This window comes from Pezoporus occidentalis, unplaced genomic scaffold (genome assembly GCF_034315485.1).
Source record: "Pezoporus occidentalis ecotype Australia unplaced genomic scaffold, CSIRO_AGI_Poc_V1 ctg105, whole genome shotgun sequence".
Classification (NCBI taxonomy): Eukaryota; Metazoa; Chordata; class Aves; order Psittaciformes; family Psittacidae; genus Pezoporus; species Pezoporus occidentalis.
In genome coordinates, this window is record NW_026912832.1 from 2,460,499 (window position 1) to 2,485,482 (window position 24,984).

Here is a 24,984-nt window from a genome sequence, read left to right on the forward strand (position 1 = left end):
TTAATAGATTTCAATTGCAGAGTCTTTGGAAGATTGGGGGGTGGTAGGGGCAGGGTGATGCAAGGGGTGGAGTAATGGTGTTTTACAACATCCATGGAGAATATTGTGTGCACCATTACTACTGCTCTTACTGGAGAGCCAGTGTTTGACTGTAGCACATGCACAGCCTCAGCCTTAGTGTATTCCACTTCTAACAACTAGTTTCTGTTGACTAAGGACTGGAGACGCAGCTCTGTGTGTCTCTCTTGAATGATTCCTCCAAGGCTGTGCTTTGGAATGCAACTCTGTAATAAGTCTTCTACGCTTGATGGCTGCTTGTATTTGTTTTCGGGTAGGCACCAACACCTGAAGTTAAAGCTACTTGGGTAAATGAAATAAGAAAAGTGCTGACGAGTCAACTGCAGGCATGCAGAGGTAAAATATTTTGGATGTACATATTTTTTTAATTTCTCTTCTCTTTGAACTTCAAAACCTGCACTGTATATCTTCACTGTATAGGACTGCAGAAATGAAAAGCTTAAAACACAAATCAGTTTTAGTAGTTCTTTTACTTTCTTCCATTACAGAAGCTAGTCAGCACAGGACACTAGAACAAACACAAAGTTTACCTCTACCAGCATCATCTTGTACAAGGTAAGCACTATGCTGCCAAATTTGCCTGGCTGTCATGTAAATATACTAATACACCTCATTTGCAGTTCTTCGTTACTCCTACCCCTTAATACTGCCCCCTTTATGCTTTGTTTTTTGGTTTTTGTTGGTTTGTTGTTTGTTTTTTTTTGGGGGGGGAGGTGAAGAGGGAAGAAAGTAGGTTTCTTCCTACTATAAAGATGTGAACTTTAGAGTTTATACGTCTCCAGAACTGTTAAACTGAGGAGCAGTGGCACAGACTTTGCCACTTGATAGAGAACACATAAAGCCAATTTTCTGTGCCAGCCAAAATCCTGATGGTATTATGACTCTGTTTGTTGAAAAGCTAATTATATACTTTACATCCCAGATAAAAGAGTTATATGGAGCAGCCTTTTCCTTCTTTCTTTGTTCTTTTCTTTCACCTGGATTATATTTTATTTCCTTTCCCAGTGTCTTGCTATCTTCCTGTTTGGTTGGTTGTTTTGTGTGGTTCCCCTGGCCCAGGCATTATCTTTTCTCTCTTCTTTGTTCTGTTCCTCCAGTTTCTTTTATTAAAAGTGATGCGTTGGTTAGTTCAGTGTCCCAACTTCTGTGTCAAGCTTTTCTTCTTTTCCTATTTTTAATCACTCATGCTATATATTATTCTGCTTTTACCTTCTATTCACCCCTTCTCTGACACCTCTGTTTAATCCTCTGCTACTCACTCTTTTTTAGTAAGTGTATGTATATATACCCCTAGAACCCTTTGTGCTGACATCTTCAGTCATTCCCACATGGTGTGTGCTCAAAAAAGTATCAGTAGCTCTTTCCCCTGCATCTTTTATGAAGCGACTTAATCACTCAGAGAGAATTTTTCAGATGTATAGTATTTGGGGGATGTCTTTCTCCAGTCCATTCGCAAATGGAGTTGTGATTGGAACCCAACCACAAGATCCAACATATGTTCTTCAACCTATGTATCCAATCAGTTCTGGGTTAAGAGCTTCTGAAGGGCAGCGTTTATTCCTTTCTTTTCCTTTTGTTTGTTTCCCTTAGTACCTTCAGGAGGAACCTCTCAGCACAGAATGTGTCCTGTAGCTGAGAATGAATGGAGGCTGTCCTGAGCTGTCTTTTCAGTAGCTCCCACTGCCATAATACATGCAGTTGGTTAGGGGAGCCTTTCTCCTTTGTATGTGCTCATGGTCTTTAAATGCACAATCGCCAATGACTTTTTCAGTCCTGGAAGCTATGATCTGGGAAGTAGTTAAAAAATGGGTTTCAGCGTAGGTATCTGTACGTATGTAAAAGGTATGTAAAAGGCAGACCATGACCAAAGGTATGTAAAAGGCAGACCATGACCAAAGGTCATCACCCCTGTCCAGACCTGAATTTGCTGATGATGGATTGATTGTCTTAATTTTCTTCCAATAAACAGTCCTTCAAGGAACCACATCAGAAACACCAAAAAAACGGAGGAGAGAAAAGCTGATCTTGCAAGTCTAGAAAGTTTTGGCACCACAGTAGCACCAAAGTACCCTGAGAAAGGCAAAGGTGAGTTTACACATATGTATTTTGTTGCCTTTAATTACAAAGAGCATGCCTGCACTGCAGATGCATAGGCAGATCCACCAGCAGAGTAGACACGGTAGTCCAGGGAAATGCTGCATTACACCTGAATGAGCAGGGCTTTGCTGCTTTCAGCCCTAAGGCAGCCCACCCACAAAGTGCTACCCACTTGGCAGCCACATGCCACTCCCATCTGCCCATAGCCTGGGGTTTCTGTGTTCCACTGTGTGGTGTGTACAGGCCCAAAGCCACTTTGAATGAAGGGTAGCCAAAAGGAGGTGGGAACTATGCGTTATGAAGCAGATCTCCTAGAGCTGCCCAGCTTCTCAAGGTTCTCTTCCTCTGGATAAATTTCTTGGAATTACCTGTTCTGAAAAGCTTTGGTGGTGTTTTTCTTTATTCTTTTTTTCTCCAGTTTTGCTTCCCTCCATGGAGATTATTTACTCAACCAGTGGCAGTACAAGCTCCTGCACATTGAGAACAGTTCGCCACTCAGGTTCTTCTATTGTACCTGGACTTTCAGTTGTCCTTTCTCATCCTACCATGCAGATTCCCTGTCAAGGCTGCAAATGATTTTTTGCCTTGATCTTTTCATGGCCTTCTCCCCTTTCTTTCTGTGTCTCTCTCTTCCTTTGTAGATGACACTACCTCAGAATGCTCTGTACTGTCAAAAAAGCGCTTTACACTGCAGGGCTTTACTAACCTCAAAAGTCAGAAAGGTAATTTAAAAATAAAAATTAAAAAGGCTAGACTGTTAGACTGTTTTCTGTTTAAAGCTGTAATTGAAGTATCACTTCGTGTGTGTGTGTAGTGTGACAGATATGCCAAAGGTTGCTCTCCGAAGTTCAAGCTAGGCTCCTGAGTCACCAAACCTGGCAAGGAGATATCAAGAGAAACCAGCTCCAGAGTGGGAGGGCATGATGCAGCTGGGAAAAGTGGAGCTGTTGGATTTGAAAGGGAAGGAGTGCAGTTTCCAATGCCTTCAGTCTCATTATCAAGTCCAAGGAAAGAGTTTGTAGTGCCTCATTCCTGTAGGAAAACTAGAGGAAGTTAGTTGTCTTCAGATCAGACACCTGGTCTGCTTCTGTGGATCTGCCCCAAATGCACTTGTACTTGGCAAAAAGGAATCAAGGTTTTCTAGAGTATTTCTCTATTGGCACCTTTGCTAACAGACTTCCCAAAACATGGCTGCAGCAGAACGTATATGACAACATTGTTTTGCTGAATACAAAATTAAATAATAATTTTCCTATGTTTCTAGAAATTATCTTTGCTTTTTTTTTTCCCTAAAATGGGCAAAGGGAGTTTGAGACCGTTCTTGCTTCCTCCTGCCAAGTAATCACACTGATACATTCACTTCTTGCTTTAAACAGTTGTCTCTGAACAGTATGAATTGCATTAAGATGATGGCACTTGTTCAAGAGCATGATGTATTTATTTTTTTTCCCCCAAGCATCTCTTCTGAATGCCTTTATAAAATGTCATTACCTTTGAGTTATTTCTGGAGAGACTCTTGGAGGGTCTTGTATCTGATGCTGGTGAGGTTAGCTCTAATATCACATGCTTGCCTTGACAGAAACTCCATCTGCTTCTGTTAAAAGCCAGGCATTGCCAATGATCCTTCTTACAGGACCAGGTATTGCTGTAGTACTAGATTTATATAAAAACGATTGCTTAACTTGGTAATGTTTGCCTCAAATTGAAATTAAATGCATCCGGTTCATGTCTATTTCATTTAGAAAAGACTGCAGAAACTTTCTTCTACTACTATAAAATGAATTTGTCGATTTAATCTCCAAATAAATAATATCTCCAATGTCTCCAAATACATGTAATTAATTTCTTCTACTGTAATTGACTAGTGACAGCTAAAATTAGGGAGATTACAGAAACCCACTTGTTTTCCAGTGTAAACTCAAAGGTATTTAGCATGCACTCCACTTACTCTCTTTTTTCCAGTTCTTCAATATCTCTCTTCTGTGTTTTTTGCCTATTCATCCTCCTTCAGCTTCTCCTACCAGTCCTGACAAAAAAGCTAAACGGCATGAAGTAGTGAGTGACCCAACTCCTTTTGGTTTAAGAGGTATAGTGATACGACATCTTGTATTCCACAAATTTCCACACGTCCCTTGTGTAATGTGTTACATCAGAGTACCAGGGATACCTATATGATGCTGTTTTGTTCAGCAGTATTGATATCAGCTGAGTTTTTCCAAGTGCATCTGTCAGCTTCCATATATATATATATCTTGGTTTTGATAGCACAACTGGTTGAAGTTTTACCTTGACATCAGATGAAGTAGCATATGTCTAACTAGTTTTTAGGAGACAACAGAAGGAAAGAGATCTTCTGCTGAAGAAATACCCAGAATCTGGGTGTTTAATGGCAGTACACAGGCATCGAGTTGCTATGAGACACATGGTTTTCCAGTTAGCATCCTCCTGTCACTGTGCCTCTTGTGGAGATGATTTAACTTCTTAAAAAGAAAAAAAAAAATATCCAATCCTCATGTACTTTTGTCAGAGTGAGGATCATCACTGTCATGCCATGTGATTCCATTTTAGATCTGCATTTATTACTGTAGTCACAGTCCTGTTGCATCTTTCTTTGGGTGACAGTAGGCAATTTTTACCACCCTGTAAACCCAAGATGATTTAGCTGAACCCCATGAAGCAGTTTGCCTCCTGTCCTCCCAACCCACAGCCAAGCAAAGACTAGAAAAGCGTTTCCGTTAAAGGACCCATTTCTAACCAGCAAGGCTGTTGGTGAAAGCTTGAGTACAAATCCCTGGGGCTAATTGACTAGAGGGTACAAGGAGAGCAGTCCCCCTCTTCCTGACTCTCTTTCCACCACCTCTTTTGGAAAATATTATTCTAAAGATTAAGCTCTTTCAAGCCCTACCATTGTCCTCCTCTCCAGGTTTCCATAACCTTTGTCTTTCTCTCACCTGTGGAAATGATGCAGGTCCAGCTGCTGTGCTGAGGAAAATATGTCACACCATTCACCTCATCTGAGCAGCAGGAAATATAATCCCAGGCTGGATGCATGCAGAAATTCCACACGTATAGCTACGGGAGTTACAGGTTAACTTCCTGCAGGTAGCAGTCAAACCTCTTGAGATCTCCAGGCACCACAGAAATTCTGAGGGCCTGAAAATGTTGTCAGAAAGCAAAGAGTGTTTTGTGGTGTGCTGCACAAATGCTGGAATTTGTCAGGGTGGACGGTCCTTGATCATTGTTAATTTACAATAATATTGTTGGGTCCTTGGAACAGCCTTGTCTGATTTGCTGTCCTGTCCAGCAGCCCCTCACTTTATGAAACGCTAAACCTCATAAGTGAATTTAAAGCATCTAGTAACTCCCCTTTCTGTCTTGCATCTTCCAATCACTTTTCTGACACTTCTTCTTTTCTTCCCCAATTCAGAGGGATGAACAGGCAGCTGACTCAGGCATTTTAGGATGAAACCACACCAGGTGGTGACCGCAGCTCCCTGGTGCAGAGTGCATTGCCCCTACTTGTTTCCTTTCACTGCCATATTGCTCAGACTTACATCGCAGTAAGCTCAAGAAAAATGAATTAGTTACAGAATCGCATCTTGCAGATCAATCCTATCTCTGAAGAAACCTGTGGGCCCATTTCTGAAGAGAAGTGGTTAATGAATTCTTGAGTTTCCTGCCACCTTCAAATCTAAACTCATTTCTGCATAACCTTGTCTTTTCTTGAGACTGCCTGCCATTTTCTTACCTTCCCTGCCTTTATAGGGAGCTTTGATTTAGTCACACCGTGCAGAATATGCGTGCGCACGTTGAATGTGGATGCATAATTTTGATGCCTGTAGTTAGTTAATATGAATATGACCACAGTGACCTCTTCCCTTCTGTGCCCAGGATGAGATGGGCTTTTATACAGACTTGTTAATAGTAGAGTGCCAGCTTGTATGAGGAGTAGGAGTATATTGTTGCTATGGGCAGGATCAGGCAGGTGTGTTCTTACCTACATCAGCACAATATATGAAAAGAAAGAGGCTGAGGAATAAGAGCCATTACCCAAAATGTTCCAGATGAGCAAGCCAGTGAGTATGATGCTACAGGCAGAGCAATTACAGTGATTTCACTTTCTTTTGTGGTGCTCATTGGTTCTGTTTCTAATGAGAGTTGGAACAATTAGGTGAAACCAAGGGTTTTTTGGTTGCATTATTCTTAACTTGGAAATAATGGAAAGATTTTCAGCTGTGTCCCACAAATCAACTAGATGATGTGAGCTTCCGAGGAAATTTTCATGGAATACAGCTGGAATTTATTGCTCAGTTTCTTCACAGATGGAAGTTCATTCTTAACACTGGACAAGGCCAAATGGGTCAATACTTGTAACCTTGTGCAGGTCCATCCAGCAGCGCAGGCGAGGTAAAAGTCCCACTCCGTTTGGTGTGCTCTGGGTGTGATTTGTTTCTATGATTCTTAGATTGCTTTGGCTGTACTGTGGTGATGCTCAGGTTTTTTCCTAATGTACTGGCATGACCAGCCATGTGACAAATGCCTCAGAAGCAGTGAAGAGCAAAAATGCTGATGCTTTCTTAAGTAATAGTTAGATAAAAGTTGGGAGGTTTGATTTTCCTTTCATTCTTTTCAATGAGTTTCATTGTTACCACCATTTGGCTTGAACCAAAATCTTATTTACAAATATTTGTCTGGTTTATTACAACATTTTTTTTCTTTATAAACTCAACACACTTATTAGCAGCTGCTGACCTCAGTGAACAGCATCTTACTAGTAAAACTTACTGTAATTTTATTTGGAAAAGGGATTTTGTGCATTCTTGATATGATTCAGCTTGATTACATAAATGAAATCCCTTACCCTGAGAGAGCAAAAGGAACACTTAGCAATAAATGACAGGCAGGAGACTGCTCTTGTGATGTTTGGTGGCTTAGAACCAAGATAAGTCAGCGTGATTAAGTATCCTTGTGTCAGCATGAATACCCTTAAAGAATATGCTGCCTTGTCAGGTGAAGTACAGACTGCAGGTAGTTTGTGTTGAATTTCTTGACAGTTCTAAGTGCTCAACAGTTTGAAGAAGGCAATGCCCGTGCATCTGTTGTCCCAGCAGGCTGGTTAGGTTGCTTCAGGTGGTAATCCTGTGTGTTCATCCTCTTCCTATAAAGTGTACATTCCTGTCTTCGACCTCCTCCCAAGAAAAAGAATATCTATCCATCATTCATCTTTGTGTAAGAGAGAAATAGTTGCTTTTTTGTTGGGAATTTGCATTCTTTCCATCTGTTTCCCTCTATGTAAATCCAAAGGGCCATATTCACTGCTGTGCATTGCCACAGCTGATGGAAATGGGCCAACTTTTGCCAGCTGTGAATTTCACTCAGTGGCTGTAATAACTTCTTTGTGTTCGGTTTTTCTCCAGTTTATGTTGATCACTTAAGACCTTCTCAGTGGAAAGAACGCTTCTCCCAGTCAGTGGCTCATTGCTGCAGAGTTAATGGTTGGCTGTTTGTTCCCTAAGGTTGGGCTAAAACATCTCATTCTCTTGATGCATCTGAAGAAAATGATGGCTGGTCTAGTGCTGAAGATCCGCTGAATTCATCGGATGCGGAGGAAGAAGGAGGAGGAGGGGGGGGAGGCGAGATGAAGCTGGTAACCAGAAATGCTTTCCTATTGAGCTAAGCAAATGATACCGATACCTTGTGTGTGGCTTTTGCCTTTTGAAGCTTGCGGGAAGGAAAGTGTCTGGCTTGAAATCCTCAGCTGGACAAAATTCTCTTAAATCAGCTTTGTTTGTACCTTGGGAGTGTCCATCTGTGCCTTTGTAAACCTGAAGACTAGTGAGACCGTGACTGCTTATGCCTTAGTACGGCAGTTAGGCGATGACATGCTCAGCTACCATGTCAACAGCCTTTGACACATCATGCTGCAGTTGTTTGCCAGATGATTTGGGGGGGTTTGTTGTTATTTTGAATTTTTTTCTGTAGACATTTGAATTAATTGTTGCAATGGAAACATTTCACTGAATGTTTTGCAGGGGGTGAGAATTCATGTGCTGAATTTGCATGTAATTGAACAGCAAAGTTTTACTGTCTCTGTATGTATATTTGCACTGTCCTCAGCATGTATGTGCATAAGAAAGAAGGGAGGAGTACCCTAATTTCATAACAAAAGCTGCAATGTCACTTGAAATACTCAACAGAAATAATTTATGTTTTTCCTGTGTGTTCATTTAGACTCCTGGCAAATATACAGTTGTGACTGATTATGAGAAAGGAGTTTCTGAAGAATTTACAGTGAAAAGTGGAGATCTAGTTCAACTGATTCGTGAAGGGGAGGATGGACTCTGGTACGCAGATCTGTGTTTGGAAATTTTTATAGGCAGAACTGTGTTTGGAAGACATAAGACAGATGTTTAGGGCAAACTTTCAAAGGCATCAAATGAAGCAACCTGACTTCTTATTTTTTTATATTTTTTTTAGGTATATGAAGAACCTGAGCACTGGTAGAGAAGGTTGGATTCCAGCAAACAACCTGCTGATGCTCATAGGCAATTCCAAATCAGCTCAGTCTTTAAGCAGCTCTGGTAGGCTATTTATCTTAAATGAGATGATTGTGTCTCTGGAGATTCCTATTATCAAAGAAAGTTGTGAAGAACAACCATATAATATTTTATTGGGTTTTTTTTTTCTTTCCTTTTCCCAGAATCAGGCACTGCCTCCAGCACTTTGAGCACATCGTCAAGTTGCAGTGATAGCTGCAATGCCAGCTGCACCAGCTTCTCAGACATTAAGGGCTAACATTAAATTTCCACCCCACCTTAATGGAAGGTAATTCTGGAATTTGTTATTTTGTGCCAAGTTCTGGACACCGAAGACTCCAGTGCAGAACCACCAGTTCAATGTCACCAGCCCTGAGTATTTTCAGTGGCGATTTTCACAGGTTCTCTCAGAAGATCCCAATGAAAAGCGCATGGAATGTGAAGTTGTAGATAAAAGATTTGAAATAAGGTCTTGCAGAGGCTTCTGCTCTAGAGTCTGAAGCTGCAAATTTCTTAGCATAAAACACATTTTCTCACTGATACACAATCAGGTTTCTGCAGAACTGTAGCATTTTGTAACAGCCAGAATCTGAATGTGAGCGAACTAAATGTGTTCAGTGCTAAATCCTCATTGTAAACTAATAACATAGCAATCGCTGTACAGGATAGTATGAGGAAAATAAATCAGAGTTTACAATTCCTCCTCCCCAAAATCCCCTTTCTCCAAGGATGTACCTCAAACAGTGCAGTGAATGGGACTCTTACAGCAACCGGGAAGGAGGTTTGCTCTAGCCTTTTCTCTTCTCTTGCATATTCAGGACATTCTTCTGCTCCCTAGAGACTGGGATGCAGACATGACCAATTCACTGACCACAACAGCGTCAAAACAAGCTATTATTTTATCCTTTCCAACCTTTAATGATGTGTGCAATGGAATAGCTGTTTTCTGAGGTATTTTGGCCTCACAACCAAATTCTTTACCAAGATCACTGTGTTTACATAGCCTTGGCAACTTAGTAGTATACTGTTTTTCTTACACAGGTGCACAATGAAGCACATTCTTATTCATTAAATTATTTCTTAATAAATGGTAATTATACAGTTACCTTCAGCTTTCACAATTAACATGCAATTACAGGCAGAGGAAACTATGGGTCAAGAGCCTTCCTTGAGACAAACCTATGAGGGCCAGAAATTGGGTGTATTTTTAGGCAATAGTGCAGTTACTCAGAGGAAAAAAAGAGCGACATAATTATTCTATAAAAGGGGAGCATGGGAGAAAAAAACCTGTATTAGGTAAGAGCCAGGTTTATGCTACAGATAATTATTTTAATTTTTTTAAAAGGAAGGGTGATGTTAAACTTGCCATTTTTTGAAGGTATGATGTAAGCCAATGCTGTAAATTTTCATGTTGTCAGATTTCTCTGCATGTCATCCTTATAAACAGTTCAAAACTGTGTGCATGTATGGAATATTGTATTCATTCCTGTTCATCTCTCAGATATTTTTACTTATATGAAAATAGGTTTTTAAGTCATTCACATACCATATTACTTATAATGCGGACATTAAAAGCGTAGTTTTTCAGAAGCATTAAGCGCAGCAGATTTTGTCAACAGAAGCTGCTGTTCATCATCAGCCCCTCTGATGGCTGAGCCCTGAAGTCTATCTTTGTGCTAGAGTTTTATATTTTAGAGACTGCAGCTTAGGAAACTTAAACAACAAATACTCTAAAGAATGATCTTACTCCTAAGTGGCTAAAGCAGCCCTACCACAGATGCAATCAAAATGCAGCTGACCATAATCAGTACAAATTGAAACATATATATACACACACATATATATTTATGTGCATGTATGTGCTTGTGTGTATATATATGTGTGTGTAGATATGTATATGTGTGTAGATATAATGTATCAATGTAAAAGATGTATTTATAGTCTTCATGCTGCTGAATATGTCACTTTACAATTCATAAGGACTTAGGTTTCTTGCAATACTTCAAGATAAAGGCTGATCAGGGTTTTACTTCGGGCATCTTTTCCAACACAAAAATCCTCTGATCTTTTTTTAATTATCCCATATAATACTGTGCTGACCAAGAATACTTAGTCTGATATTTAACAATGGAATGGCAACATGAGATTCAGCTTATCTTCATCTATGTAAGTTATTTGTAAATCATCTGTAACATAATTTACTTATATATTGCTGTCATTGCTATTATGAGACTGTCATTTCTCACTGCAGCCTCGTTTGTGTGATTTCAATGGTTTTTCTCCACATCATTGCACTTTAATACAACCCATTTCACCATTTCCTTTTTTACTGCTGTTGTGAATTAGAAGTTCAAAGTCAGAGGTCTCTATTGTAATTAAATGTAATAAATTTCAGCGCTTCTTGCTGAAAGCCTTTATATAGACATGCTCTGTGTTTTATTTTGTCTCACAGTCTTAAAAGCTTCTTATGGGTATCATATAAAAACAGAGGCTGAAGGATTTGGACAGAAACCCAAGTCTGTCTTGCTGTGCTTGTCAGGGTCTGTGTGTTCAAATCCTTTGCCTATGCATTCTGGGACCATCTCAGAAAAACACCAGCTTATCCTTGTGATCCTGTCTCACGTACCTGGCACCAGGGAATTAAAGTATGTGTGCAGGCTGAGGATAAAAAATGAAAGCCAGTTCCAGGTAATCAGACTGATTGCCATTCTCACACACACATGTTTTTGAAAGATGGCACATCGCTGTTGGGTTTTCCCAAAGAAAGCCGTGAATCCCATGGCTCCCTTCCTCCTTTACACATGCTCCTCTTGATCCTGTGGTCATAGAAGAGCAACTTGGAGGTCCATGTCTGGCCACAGATGGGTGAGAAAGGGGAAACCATTTTCACCCTTGCAGCATCAGAAGAGGAATGTGTTTGTGCATTCCCTGGTTAATGGCTCTAAGGACCATCACACCATGGCAGAAGGTGAATTTTACACTCATTGTAGTGCTTTGGGCTGAGTTAGTGGCCATGAACAATTACATGATCCATATAAGGTGTTAATAAGGTGTTATTGGTATTTGATTGCATTTATTTACTCTTGTTAACATAACAGCTACCTCTTTAGTCAGTAGTCCTACTTTTCTGAGCAAGACGAGGACTGACCTTTCTGAGCAGAGCCACGTCACACTTAGAGCAGATGAATGAAAGAATTCCAGCCAAGATTTGCCTTAGTGGAAAGTAAAGAATTTTCTATATAAAGGTCTAATAATGATTCATTCCTTTTTAATTGTAAGGTTTGTTTTTCTCCCTTTGCAAACACTATGGCATCATCTTGGATTTCTTAGATCACTGGCTCAAAGTTGGAGCACAGTCTTTCATAGATAGAGAATCTTTGCTTGTAATACAAAACCCTTTCCCCATTCTGCACAGATGTCATTAAGTAAAACTGGGGACTTTGGAACATAACTCATTTTCATCACTTGCCTCAAAATGACAGGGACTCCTCCTGTATCATATGTCAGATGGCTATTATAAACTGCACTGTGAAGAAACCACTTGTTGTGCCAGCCTGGCACATAGGAATGGATGGCAGGGCTTTGGCTAGCTAGCAGGGCACTGTGGGGTGAGGGTACCACATCAGTCTGAGATCAAAAGGCAGAAAGGGGAGAGTGCAGAGCATGTACCACAAGAGTGAAGTGGGTGGGGCTGGTGGGTGCAGTGTGGCAAGGAGCAAGGGGCATGTTTCAGTGTGAAGAAACACTGCATGGAGCTTCTGCCAGCCAGCAGCAGACCCCCCTGCTTCCCTCCTGCTTCATAAGTGTTGCACTCTTGGTCCTGCCAGGTCCAGGGAGCAACTTGGTTTCCCACTCACCTTTCCTTGGCAGTCTTTGGATGGATCAGCTCCCAGCCTGGGTGCAACATTCCCCTCCTTGAGCAGTAGTACTTGTGCTTGCTCCTATAGCCACAGCCTCTTCAATGTCCCCCACAGGGACAGCCTCCAAGTGCAGCAGGACAGAGGCAAGGGATGGTCAGGGCACTGAGGCACTGGAGGGCTCTGCTGGAGTGTGGATAAGGCCAGTACAACTGTTTTGGCATCCATTCCCTTCTTCAGCTGCTCATGTGCTGTTGTACCTGGTTAGCTCAAAATATTGTCATCTGTTAATAAACACACAACACCCCATGACATGGGTTTTCATGCTCCAACTGTTTTGATTAGTCCAAATGGCAGTCGCAGTGAGCCCCCTCACCCAAAGCTCAAGCCTTCTCTTGAGAAACCTAGGGGCAGCATTATGCCTGGACAAAGCCTCAAGAGAAAGCAGTAGTGTGATGTACACTAAAAGCAAGACAAAGTGGTAATGTTTCCTCATCCAGCCGAGCGGTGTTGCAAGAGGAGTTCTTCAGCCCTCAGCAAGGAAAGGCCAAGTTACAGCCAGGGCAAAGGCAAACCATGAAGAGCTCAAACAGCTCCTCCGTGGCTCTGACCCTGCAGAGACAGGCCAAAATCACCCACAACATTAAGTCCCTATAGCAGTGAGGCAAGAAGGGATGATGAACGCAAGTATGCTTGCTGGGCATCTTTGTAGCTTACTCAAGTACTGCTGCAGCCACCACCACCTGTACCAGCAGTGGCCTAAAGATGGTGGTAGAAAATCAAGGATCAAGTTTTGCATTTTCATTCTGAAAGGTTTTTAGTCTGATGAGCCCACGTGGTGCTGAAATGTTATCTTTGACAAATGAACTGAGGTGAATTGATTAACCACCTTTCAGGTTTTTATATTTAGTCATTCTACATCTATTGGAAAGACAGTCCCCAGCTGCATTTAAAAGGCTATGAACTTACTAGTGGTGTGGTTGCAGCTGTGATGGTCTCAGGACAATTGAGAGAAGGTCTGTAGTAGAGTAATATCTCTCATTGCCCACTGAGATAGGTGGCATTCAACAGTCAGCTTTGGGGCACACTGTCTTTACTGTAATTTCCTTTGTGCTGCCTTTTCTATGTTGTTTGCTTCCTTTATTATCTAGGTACCTTCAGATACCCTTCTCCTCAGGCAGCAAAAGAAAGAAATAACCCACATGAAGATTAAAAATTAAAATGTTAAGCATTTGTATTCAGAGCTAGAGACAAAAAAAAATATCAAGAATATTATCTCCCCATGTCCTACTTCTTTATGAGAATAATTAATGTATGAGGATACAGGACTCAGTCAAGCAGGCAAGTAATTTTCTCCTGGAAATAAATAGTTCTCCTTTGAGGTCTAAAACCCGAATCATTTGCTTAAAGCTCAGCAGCATGATATTCATATATTTATAGATTAGTACATCAGAAAAAGGAAATTATTAACTTAATCACAGCTTTAGCTTGCTTGTAATTAGTCTGATAAATGAGTGATGGCAAGTTGCTATTGTTATTGGGGGTTTAAATTGAATTTTCCATAAATTCTGTAGGCAGCTTTTTCCTAAACCTTTCTTATCTGGACACAGCCTTGTCAGCTTACTCAGCTGATCTCTTGTGGCCTCTTTGAAATAGAAACCACTGATTCACTTTTTTTCAAACTGTTCCTAAATGCTGACACCTCAAGTTTAAATGACCAGTGACCTGTTGGATCAGACCAGGTTGCACAGTTCCCAATAGCTTCTGTACCTGTCTGCTCTTCGACCCAAAACAGAGCTAAAAATAGCTAAATCCTGAGAGTTCTTCTTTACAAAATGTCAGTAGGAAACAAAACAAGAATACAGAATGGTATGTTGGGAGGCATCAGTTCATTGTGTCTCCCAGGCTCATGTTTCTGGTTGAGAGTTTTTTATTCCACATTGTTGACATTTTTCATGTTTCAGTTTTTTAACGTGTTGTGGGATTTTGTTTGTTTTATTTTAATAAAACAACTCTGGCACATCCAAAGCATACACTGAAAAATATCCTATATTTTATTTTCTGAGCAGCTCCCCCCAAACTGATTGTAGTAGCACCCATGAGCAGCAGGGAGGCATGTTTGTATTAATATATATTTACATTTAATTGCACAGCAGATTATTTTCCTTGGAATTGCTCACAAAACATAAGCCAAAGCTAAAGCCTGCACTGGCAAGGAGCTTTTATGGAGCAGAACACCAGGGCAATTCTCATGAACTATAGCAAGACCACACAAGAAGACAAATGAAGTAAGACTTGGGGATCTTCTGGGGAAGAAAAGCTAACAAACTGATGTTGGCTCCTCTGGTTGGGGTCTAATACAATAAGGAAGGGGACCTCTTCATTCAAAACACAGCTCTTAAACCAAATAACTGGCCCAGCTAAAGTCTGTAGGAAACAGTTTTGGGATGAGATCTGTGGTATGAAGTTCATGAGTCAAGAGTTGTCATGAAGCCTTGGTACTGCTGAATCCCCAGTGATGTTCCTCATGGGCATGTTCATCCCTGTCATCCCTGATGAAACCTAAATGCACTAATTCTTCTTGGGAAAAGGACTGTCCCCGTATGAACTGACTGTTGTTCTCAGCACTTCGGCTTCTCCCTGGGCTCTAAAAATAATAACTATTTGGCTGTATTGCCAAGCAATAAAAGCAAAATCTTTCATCTTTAAGGGATACCAACAGAGGAAGGCAGACACAAGGAAAATACTGCACTAAAGGATGTTACGGACCTGAACACTACAAAGGAAGAAGACAAGAGAGTGAAGGGGTGTCATGATGCAGAGGTGCTGTGATGCCACTCTGGAGTGGCAGTCACCCACCCTCCCTCGCAGGGGCATACCCACCCATCCTGAGGGAGCAGGGGGACAATATGTGCAGACCGGGGCTGGCTTCAGTGCGGGAAGCAGAGCCCATGCTCTGATCTGCATGACACACTCAGCGCAGCCCAGTCAGGTCTGCCCCAAGATGAGACAAAGAGACAAATGTTCAAGCAGCTCCAGCAAACCCAGCTTTGGTTTTGCTAAACTGGACATGCCCTTGCTATTTTCAGCTCACTGCCATAGGCAGGCTATGAGGTGTGGTGACGGTTCCCAAAAAGGGATGGGGACAAGCGTGGGGCTCCCATAACTCCTTTTGTATTCCAGTAACTGGCCTCCTTCCTCTGCTCCAGGCAGACCTCCTATCCCCAGCTGTCCCAGGAACTGCTGGGAATTAGCCAGGCTGCAAACCAGAGAGGTGCCCAGATGCACCCTCTTGGGAAAGCAATTTCTAAGCAGGACGTTCAGCTGTGCACACAGCCACTAAATAGCATGCAAAGAACATCCGGGAGCCCGGCTTCCCTAAGCAGTCATGGCTTCTGCAGGCTGTTACACTGAGCATTGGCAGCAAAGTAAAACTCCAGCTGTTGCTTTTCTCTGCTCTAGCACTCAAACAGAGCTGACCCTGCTCCCTTCCCATGCAGGAAGGGGAGAATGGCCTAGAAAACACTCTGGCCCTCAGGCAACTGCTCACTTCCCATAGGCAAACATGATCTTTACCTCACTGCTATCTTAAGTAAATATTTCCCCAAGAACACTGTCAGCTCTCTAGCCTGATGCCATTAATTGATTTCTATTAAATCAGAGGCCTGCTTTTGTTCCAGATAAAACTTTGTCTGCAGGTCAGCCCCTCAAACCTCTATCCTTACTAATGAAATACAACATGGATTAGGTTAGCCCCTCTTCCAGCTGGTACAACTTGTGCAGGCCACACAGGTCTTGCAGTAAAGATGGAGAGAAGCAGGGTAGGGCGTCTCTTGCTAGTTAATCAGTGTCTCCATAAGGCAGAGTTGTAATCGGTGACAGGGAAATGGGAAAAGACAGATGTCGGTGGTTCAATCATACTCCAAAGCACTGAAAGGCTGTATCTTGGCTGTAACTTGACTGCCGATTCAAGATAAATATCACGTCTCTGCTCTCTGTATGTGAGGTTACGTGGCCAGTTTAGTGCCAGCCATACAGACAGAGGGTCCCAGCATTTATGTTCCTCATGAAAAAATGCACATTAGATGGAAACTGAAGGCCCAGGGTGGCAGCCTGTGTACTCAGCAAAGCCTTTGCACAGGTCAGGAGAGAGTGCTTCAAAACCAAACTCCCCGCTAGTGTGGAAAGTGCACATCGCAGGCTCCACATGTGCCCTTCTGCTCAGCTCACCAGGCTGTGATGGATCTTTTTCTGTTTCCATGACTCGCCGGCTCCTCCTCTGGCTCCGAGCATTTGAAGCTGAGCTCTTTTGCCAAACAGCCCTTGCTGAAATGTCAATACACAACTGGGACACTGGGTTCATCATGGTTTCCAGGCAGTGCGTGGCTTTGTTTCTCTGCTTTCTGCTACTGGTTCCTCTTTCTCTGGATGCAGGTATGTCGTAGGATATGGCTGTGATTCTGTTTACTGGCAATGGACCTCTCTCCTGTTACTCAGATGTAATTTTCATTGCAAGTTTTGAGCACTGTTGCGCGTTCATCCTGGCTCTGGTTGTGCCTGTGAGTTAGTCTAAGGCTCTTATTTGCTTGCAGTGATGGCATTCACATGATTGTTTTGTTAACTTAGGAAAAGCACCTCCAGACAGCTAAATGGATCTATTATCTCACTGCACAGACAGCAGGCAAACCACCAGCTGTCTGCCCACTATGTGAAACTTGGGTTTATTCTTATTTCATATTGACCTGTGGTTTTTTCAAAGCAAAGACTCAATAGTCCGTCATTTAGCTGATGAGAAATTAAAGAAGTAGCAGTAAAAGGCAGTGAGGGGGTAGCTCTTCGGTGGTTCCAGTATGTGCCTGAAAATCAGCTCACAGATTAATAAAGCTGACCCCATGCTTTCAGATTCCCAGTTAGCCACTGACAGGGTCTCCTGCACTGCAGTGAACAAGGCTGGAAAAATACACAGCAAAGTCAAAAGCATTCCAATGTAAATAAGTGGAGAACACCAAAATAAAAAAGGAAGTATGCTCCCAGCCATGCACCCAGGCACACTCCTCTGTCATGTATCTGCAGTGTAAGGTTAATTAAAAGCCTTCAAAGACAGCCACATTAAATTCATAGAGCCTGACTTCAAAACCACTGCAGAAAAACCCAGCTTACATTTCTACAGGGAGCAAATGTTTATGAAACACCCTGGGATAAATTCAGTGCACCCCATGCAAAATTTTATTCCTTAAATAGCTTTGAAATATAGGGGAAATTACCACTATTTTGCATGTAATTCAGCATATGTTCTGATTAGACGCAAATGTTTAGAGACACCTCACCAGACTGGAAGAAAGCTTCTCAGTACTTATGTTTGTGTGCAAGTCAGTGAGTCTTTGTCTGTCAGCAACCACCTCAGGGCTCTCCTATCACACAGAAAGTAAGTCTGCTCTGTGAGGGGTCATGTAGTGAGAATGTCCTGGGGGAAAGGCAGGTGATATGTATCAGTCTTCAGCCCTAAATCTACCCACAATCCCAGGTGAAACAGTTAAAAGCACTGAAATGTAAGTTGTTGTCACAAAGCTCCAGAATCTGCTACTGACACGGAGGAGGAGAAAATGTCCCAAAATTAGTTATTTCAAGACTTGTTCTGTGTAGGAATGGAACAAAAGTACACCACAGCACTGGGACTTCTTGTTCCTTGGCCTGAGTTACACCAGGAGGGGCGTAGTTGTGTGATGTGCTCGCATCCTGAAGCTGAGGAGCAGGTCAACGTGGTGACAGTGGTTCCAGATTTCAGGGCACATTTCTGGCACTTGCAAGTTGATGTAGCTCTAGGAAGTGAGCTCTGCTGATGTCTGCTATCAAACCTGTGTACCCCATGTCCTTCCAAAGCATGGCAGAGGTGCACAGGGAGAAGACCCCTCTGGCTATGATCTATGGTGCTATCAGCACCTAGGAGCTATCTACAGGTTTCACTGGGACCACAAACAGCATTGTCCAGCCTTCCTATATACCTTAACACAGCCTTTTTTTTACAGAAGAAAACTAAAGATAAATGTATTAAGGCAGTGGATTTAAAACTGTGGTCTGCTAGTGGTTGGGTGAGTCCTTTCTGCAGGTCCTAAGAGTGAAGGGGTGTGAGACAACGTGACTGTGGGTGAAGGGATGAATGTGGTCCACATGTCACCAAGTGACATCCTGTAGCAAGCACAGGAAAAATCACGTCTCCATGTACATCAGTGCTTAATAAAGCAACACAGGTTTTTCAGCTGCTAGAATGGAAAGACTGTGCTGTGCATGTTGAGACCCAGTGTATGATGTGGAATAGTACCTTAGGAGTCACTGACATATAGCACTGGTGTAACATGCCATCTTCTCCTAAGCTCCGGGCTCTGCAAAATACATGTGCTGCCACTTTACCTGGGAGGCAAGTCACAGAATTATTTCACATTTACTGGTTTCTTTCTAAAGTGTCTCAGAAAAAGCTTGGGAAGAGAATAGCTTTCAGAGAAATTGTCTCCCCTACCCCCCCCGTCAGGATTGCACAGCTGAGTGACAAACAGAACATGCTGCTGTTTTTCAGTCTTTCTAAAGAAGGAAGAGGCAAACAGCGTTTTGCAAAGGCAAAGACGAGCCAACAGCTTCTTTGAAGAGATAAAACGGGGGTCAGTAGAGCGAGAATGCATGGAAGAAAAATGTTCCTTTGAGGAAGCAAGAGAGATTTACCGCGATGATGAAAGGACAGTAAGTAAAACAGGGATGTGTGAGCACTGTCAGATGGATTCCCCCTACTCAAGGGTGTTCTTGGACACTTAAAGAATGAGAGTAAAAAATGCACTGTGTTCTGCTGTCTCCACCTTTCTCTCATAGGGGAACATGCACCATCAGTGAGTTGCAGGAGGGCATACAGCATGGGCTGCCCCAGGCAGTACCGATTTGTGGAGGGGGAGGAAGTGGATGCTCAAAGTCATCTCCTTGACCCGTTATGGGGGTCAGATAAAAATTTAAATTATTGTATTGAGCAACACCTGTTTAAGTCAACCCCACCTCAACTATATGGAGGTTATGGATAACTTATTCGTGTGTGTTACACAGTGCCCTTCTTTACTGGTATATGGAAACAACATAGAATGTAGAAAATAATGTACAATATTTCATGGACATCAACTTTTTTAAATTACAAAGGCAAAAGGGGCATCACTGTGGCTCTCTGTAACCCCGCCTGTGCCACAAGGACTATAGGATTTAACTTGAGTCAATTTTTCTTTAATTAAATCCAGCATCTTTTTCTTCCAGAGAGAGTTCTGGCACATCTATTCCGGTACGATGGTTTGGGATGTTCTAGCAGCTGCAAAAACACTCCTGCTGTTGCAGCTCTTCACATGAGCTGGACTGACACTGAATGTTTCCACAGACCCTAACCAGTGTGACTCCAACCCCTGTCAGAATGGTGGGAGTTGTGATGACCAGTTTCAGGATTATGTTTGCCGCTGCCCTGTCGAATACGAGGGCAAAAGCTGTGAAAAAGGTCAGCTCTGGGGTAGCTTAACAAGATCAAAATGCCATTATTAATTCAAATGCAAGGCACTGAGATAAACAGTAACAATCATTATCACTCTGCATCATTCTAGCTGTGACAGCTACTGGTCACACTGCTGGTAGTGTTGCATGATGGATCTGACCAGCTGGCAGTCAGGCACTGCAAGGGAGCAAGATAGTTATTACCCTGTGATGACTCTGTAAAAGAAAATAATTGCCTTTCGTGCACCATCTCAGAGACAAGGAGGAATTATTTTTCCTCCCCAAGTGCTTAGGTTACTGTGACTTAGAAATGTGAATGAGAACTACCCTGCATATGCATTGTACAAAGCCCAAGGGGACACATCCAGCAGTTAATGACAGTGCATTAAGTGTTAAACTCATAGAACATGCTTATCTACACTACATTCAGAACACACAGAGACCTAACAGTGACTAGGCACTCGTTAAGTCTAACCAGACTGTCTCAAAGGTCATCCTAGAGCATCCTTCTGCCAGATGTCAAACTACAAAATAGTTAAGAATTTTTCAGTCAAATATTATGATATTTATCCCACAATTATGACACCTCCAGCCTTTAAACAGCTCAGATATAGCAGAAAAGAGACTAACTCAATTTTAGGTGTGTGTTTCTTAACCCTTTTCTTCCCTAATCCCTGGACATCCAGGCCTGCTTAACTTTTGCCAAATGGAAGGTTCTTTTGATGCAGTCACTGTACATAAATCATAGAAATCTACCTTGCCGCCTTGCTTCCCTGTCAGTATTTCAAGTTGCAATTAATCCGTGTTAAACACCAAATACACATTTGGAAACCTAAATGCTCTTTCTCTGACTTTAGCCAAAGCTGACATACTGAAGTGCATTTATGAAAACGGTGGCTGTGAACAGTTCTGTACTGATGAGCGGTCTGAGAAACGAGTGTGCTTCTGTGCTGACGACTACACCATAGCAAGTGATGGTGTGTCCTGCACTCCCCAAGGTAAGACCCCCCCAGTCTGATCCTAAGCCTAAACCAGCTCTGGAAGAAAAATTTTCAACATGTACCCATCAGGAGGTGCAAGGTATAACCCTCAGCCACCAGCTCTCCACCTCCTCTTCAAGAGCAGCACGTTTGGGCTTCTCGTGGAAGTTAGACACTCTAAAAAAGCAGCTGACGAAGTGTACACACTGAGCAGGGAGCCTTTTAACCTCTTCTTCCTGGTCCCAGAAGTCCGATCCTCTGAGAAGAGGGAAATTTGAGTCTGAACATCCCACTCGGTAGGAGTGAGGAGGGAGGTGAACCCCAGTCTCCTGCTGGGGAAGCACTCTCACCACTGGTCTAGTAGAGAACTGAGCAGTGGAGACAAGCTTACGGCCAGGTTGTCTAAATAAAGCACAGCAGTAGGTTGCCAGGGATTTGGGGTCAGGCTGAGGGGATGCTGGTGAGTAGACAGGCTTTGTGCCTCACAAGTGCTTTTTTGGTTTAGCTTATGCCCATGGTGGGAAAATATATTTGGGGCAGCATTGTTTCACTGTTGGATCTCCAATCTGAAATGTAACTGTGGAATTTATTACCACGTTTATTTCAGCACTGGAGTCAAGAAAGAGAGGGGCCTAATAAAATTAAAGAAAAACAGTTATTCTCTTTTTTTTTCCTTTTCTTTTTTCGTATTTGGTTGGACTAATACCCTTTTAGTATTCATCTGGACACTATGGCTAGATATTTCTCTCATTCATCTGATAAGGTAAGTTTCAGCTGGGACTAGGGCAGCTCAAGTTAATTATTTTTCCAATACATAAGCTGCCACCTTACCCTACTGCAGATGCCTGCTTGAATTACTTTCTTAGAGAGGAAAAAGTGACCCCTGGGGATGCAAACATAACGGACAGAGCTGCAGGGAGCATGCAAAGTAATTCCGAGAGGTGATGCCCCCCTACACACTCCATAATGGAGCACTCATGCAGAGAACTTATAATGACAAAGTAGCTCTCAACAACAGCAATTTCATTAGAAAAAAATGAGCACTAATGTGCTTATCCCTTATTAGCAGACTCTGCAATATCACGTGATGGGGAAGCTGCTTTTGTTAAAAGCTGAAAACAAAGAATTCCCCACAGGCTTTTCAGCATGTCTTCCCCTGTGAGGAAGATGTGATTGTTGCTACTTGCTTCTTGTGGATCAAAATAACCATAGCACTGACAGTGTGTTGCAAGAAGACAAAACTGTGTAACTGCCAGGATGCCAGTCCCTTCACCGTCCTTCTGTCACCTCTCACAATGGCCCCTTCAACACCCAAACTAATGTTTCCCTGCATACAGTGTTAGAGGATATAGGTTTGTGTTGCACCTATTCCAGTCTTTGACCAGATGCCACAAAAGTCGTGTTTCACCATACCTTGTCTGTCCTGTAAAAGCTTGATACAGTCTTCGTACCAGCCATGGATGCTGTGCATCTGGTGTAACTGACTGAAAGTAAGTTCGGTGAAAATATGTAGGTTATGAACCTTGATAAGAGTCTCTTCTGCTCTCTGGCCTGTAGCATACCCCTTTGTGTTGACATATATCTTAAGGAGGTATACTGGTTGCAAAATCCTGTGGTAGGTGTGTGATAGTGTATAGGCCTGCACCCCACTTGTAAAAGCATTTCTGGCTGTTTATAAACAAAAAGACTGCTTACCTGCTTTAAATTACTTGTGAGAACCCACACTCCCAGACTAGAACCCAGTTTTTCAGCTAACACAACTTCACTGAAGACAATACACATTTTGCTCTGAATTCAGTGCAATAAAACCACCCACATTGTCCTTTATGTTTTTCTGTGTTTGGTTGTTTTGGTTTTTTTTTCAGTGAAATACCCATGTGGAAAAATACCAGTGCTGGCAAACAAAACTGTGACTGCACGAGGAAGAATAGTAGGTGGTTCAATCTGTCCTCCGGGTGAATGTCCATGGCAAGTGAGTCTTCAGAAATTTGTCATTGCCACTTTTTTTTTTTCCTTATGAAACCACTATCTTATGTTCATTGTTTTAAAAATTTTATCCACAAATGTCAGGTGTGGATAACTAAATTCCCTCTTCATTCGTAGCCAGCAGATACACCTGTTTTAATTATGCATCTTAGCCTTGTTCTAGAGGGCCTGCTTTCATAGCAGTGGAGTGGCAATGCAACCTCTTCTATTCCCTGACCCCTTAATCCTTAGTTTCAGCTTGTGAAGATATGCTCTTGGCCATAATAGGCAGGATCCATACTACATGATGGCGAAAATGTCAATGGGAACATTCCCCCTCCTAAATTCTCCATGCAATCAGCACGATATTCTCAAACACTGTTGCGTAAAGTGACATGAAGATCTACTAAGATCCAGGTCAAGCACATTTGGTGTTAAGACATGAACTTGCTTTATGTCGGCAGGCCCTGCTAATACAGAATCAGAAAGAGAAGTGTGGTGGTACCCTGCTTTCCCCAGAGTGGGTGGTCACTGCTGCTCACTGTTTGGAATACACTCATCCTAAACAGCTTCGAGTGAGACTGGGTATGTATCATCTTCCCCTCCTTCTGTTACTGAGCTGTGGTTGTGGTGGCAGCTTCTCATCCTGGCAAAGCAGAGTAAAAGACGAAATATTCAGGCCTATGTAGTATAAGGAAATTGTCCTTAAGAGGTGTCAGACTAAAAACCCCCAATCCCCTCAAACCTCTGAAGAATCAAGGAACTGCTTGACATGACCTGCAAATAACTTTTCCAGGTGAATACTCAACAAATGCTGATGAGAAAAGTGAGCAAGAAAGTGGAGTTGCCAGGATAATCATTCATGAAGAATACACGAATGGACAAGTTAATAATGATATTGCCCTCCTGCGGCTGGAAACACCCGTGAACCTCACTGACTATGTGGTGCCAATATGTTTGCCTGAAAAACGGTTTGCGGTGTATGAACTGTCCACCAAGAAGTTCTCCACTGTGAGTGGATGGGGACGCCTACTAGATAGAGGTGCCACTTCATCTGTTTTGATGAGAGTTGAGTTGCCACGTGTAAAGACACAAGAATGTGAAAAGGAAACAGATTTAAATATTACAGAGAATATGTTCTGTGCAGGAGACCTGGCCGGCTCTAAGGACTCTTGCAAGGGAGACAGTGGTGGACCTCATGCTACAAAGTACAAGAACACTTGGTTTCTGACTGGGATTGTTAGCTGGGGAAAGGGCTGTGCTGTTGAAGGCAGCTATGGGGTTTACACAAGGGTATCCAGATACATCGAATGGTTAAAGAAGCACATGGATTAATGATGCTGAAACAGAGAATTTTGAGATCAGGTTATTGCCGCCCAGACCCTCTTAGCCATTTTCCTACTGAAATATTCCTTAATCATCATATGTGATACATGTGATACCCACACTGCTATTAATGATTTGAAATGAGCCTAATGCCTACTTGAATAATAATAACAACTTCCCTATTGGTATCATTTATAAACTTACGTGTCTTGTCAAGCAGCACAGAATGGCCATAACAAATCAGACTCAAAGTTCCTTTTGCTCTGCATCCATTTCTGCTGAGAGAAAGACTGTCAGTAATACATCAGGCACACCATGATCCTACCTCCAACTACCCTCTCAGTTTCTGGTAATCAGTGATGTACAGACTTCCTGAGCTAGAAGTTGCATTAGGTTGAAAAGTCATGAATGAAGCTGCTGTCCACAAATGTGTGCAATCTCTTCTGAACACATTTCTGCTTCTGGCTTTCACAACTTCCTGTGCTGATGGGTCCTGTACATTACATATAATGTGATGATGCAATAGCAGAAGAAATGGGAAAAAAATGTTTCTTTTAGCTTACATTAAAGTAGCTTCCTCCAAAAGTTGCAGTGGCAACAGGTATATTTGAGGTAGAGGAACTGTAGTCTCCAGAA

General features: G+C 42.2%; 2 protein-coding genes across 16 annotated transcripts in view; both read left to right on the forward strand.

Annotated features, from left to right (window-relative positions):
- The window catches only part of MCF2L (MCF.2 cell line derived transforming sequence like), a 155,788-nt gene extending 146,794 nt beyond the window's left edge, over positions 1–8,994 (forward strand). For 10 of the 15 annotated variants that reach the window (XM_062619785.1, XM_062619706.1, XM_062619714.1 and 7 more), the window contains 9 exons: positions 336–414; positions 567–633; positions 2,048–2,163; positions 3,755–3,814; positions 4,187–4,261; positions 7,692–7,822; positions 8,407–8,519; positions 8,653–8,756; positions 8,876–8,994. In XM_062619785.1, the coding sequence (XP_062475769.1) occupies positions 336–414; positions 567–633; positions 2,048–2,163; positions 3,755–3,814; positions 4,187–4,261; positions 7,692–7,822; positions 8,407–8,519; positions 8,653–8,756; positions 8,876–8,970 (840 nt within the window). In that variant the 3' untranslated portion in view covers positions 8,971–8,994. Of the gene's footprint in view, positions 1–335; positions 415–566; positions 634–2,047; positions 2,164–2,816; positions 2,898–3,754; positions 3,815–4,186; positions 4,262–7,691; positions 7,823–8,406; positions 8,520–8,652; positions 8,757–8,875 lie in introns of all 15 variants that reach the window. The other 5 variants (XM_062619729.1, XM_062619790.1, XM_062619780.1 and 2 more) reach the window with 3 other exon arrangements.
- Positions 8,995–16,638: 7,644 nt separating this feature from the next.
- On the forward strand, positions 16,639–24,601 carry F7 (coagulation factor VII). Its single transcript, XM_062619803.1, has 8 exons — positions 16,639–17,002; positions 19,140–19,300; positions 19,853–19,877; positions 19,971–20,084; positions 20,935–21,075; positions 22,923–23,029; positions 23,487–23,607; positions 23,819–24,601. Exons 1-8 carry the CDS (start codon positions 16,654–16,656, stop codon positions 24,355–24,357), a joined length of 1,557 nt encoding a protein of 518 aa, XP_062475787.1. The 5' UTR covers positions 16,639–16,653; the 3' UTR covers positions 24,358–24,601.
- Positions 24,602–24,984: the final 383 nt, after the last annotated feature.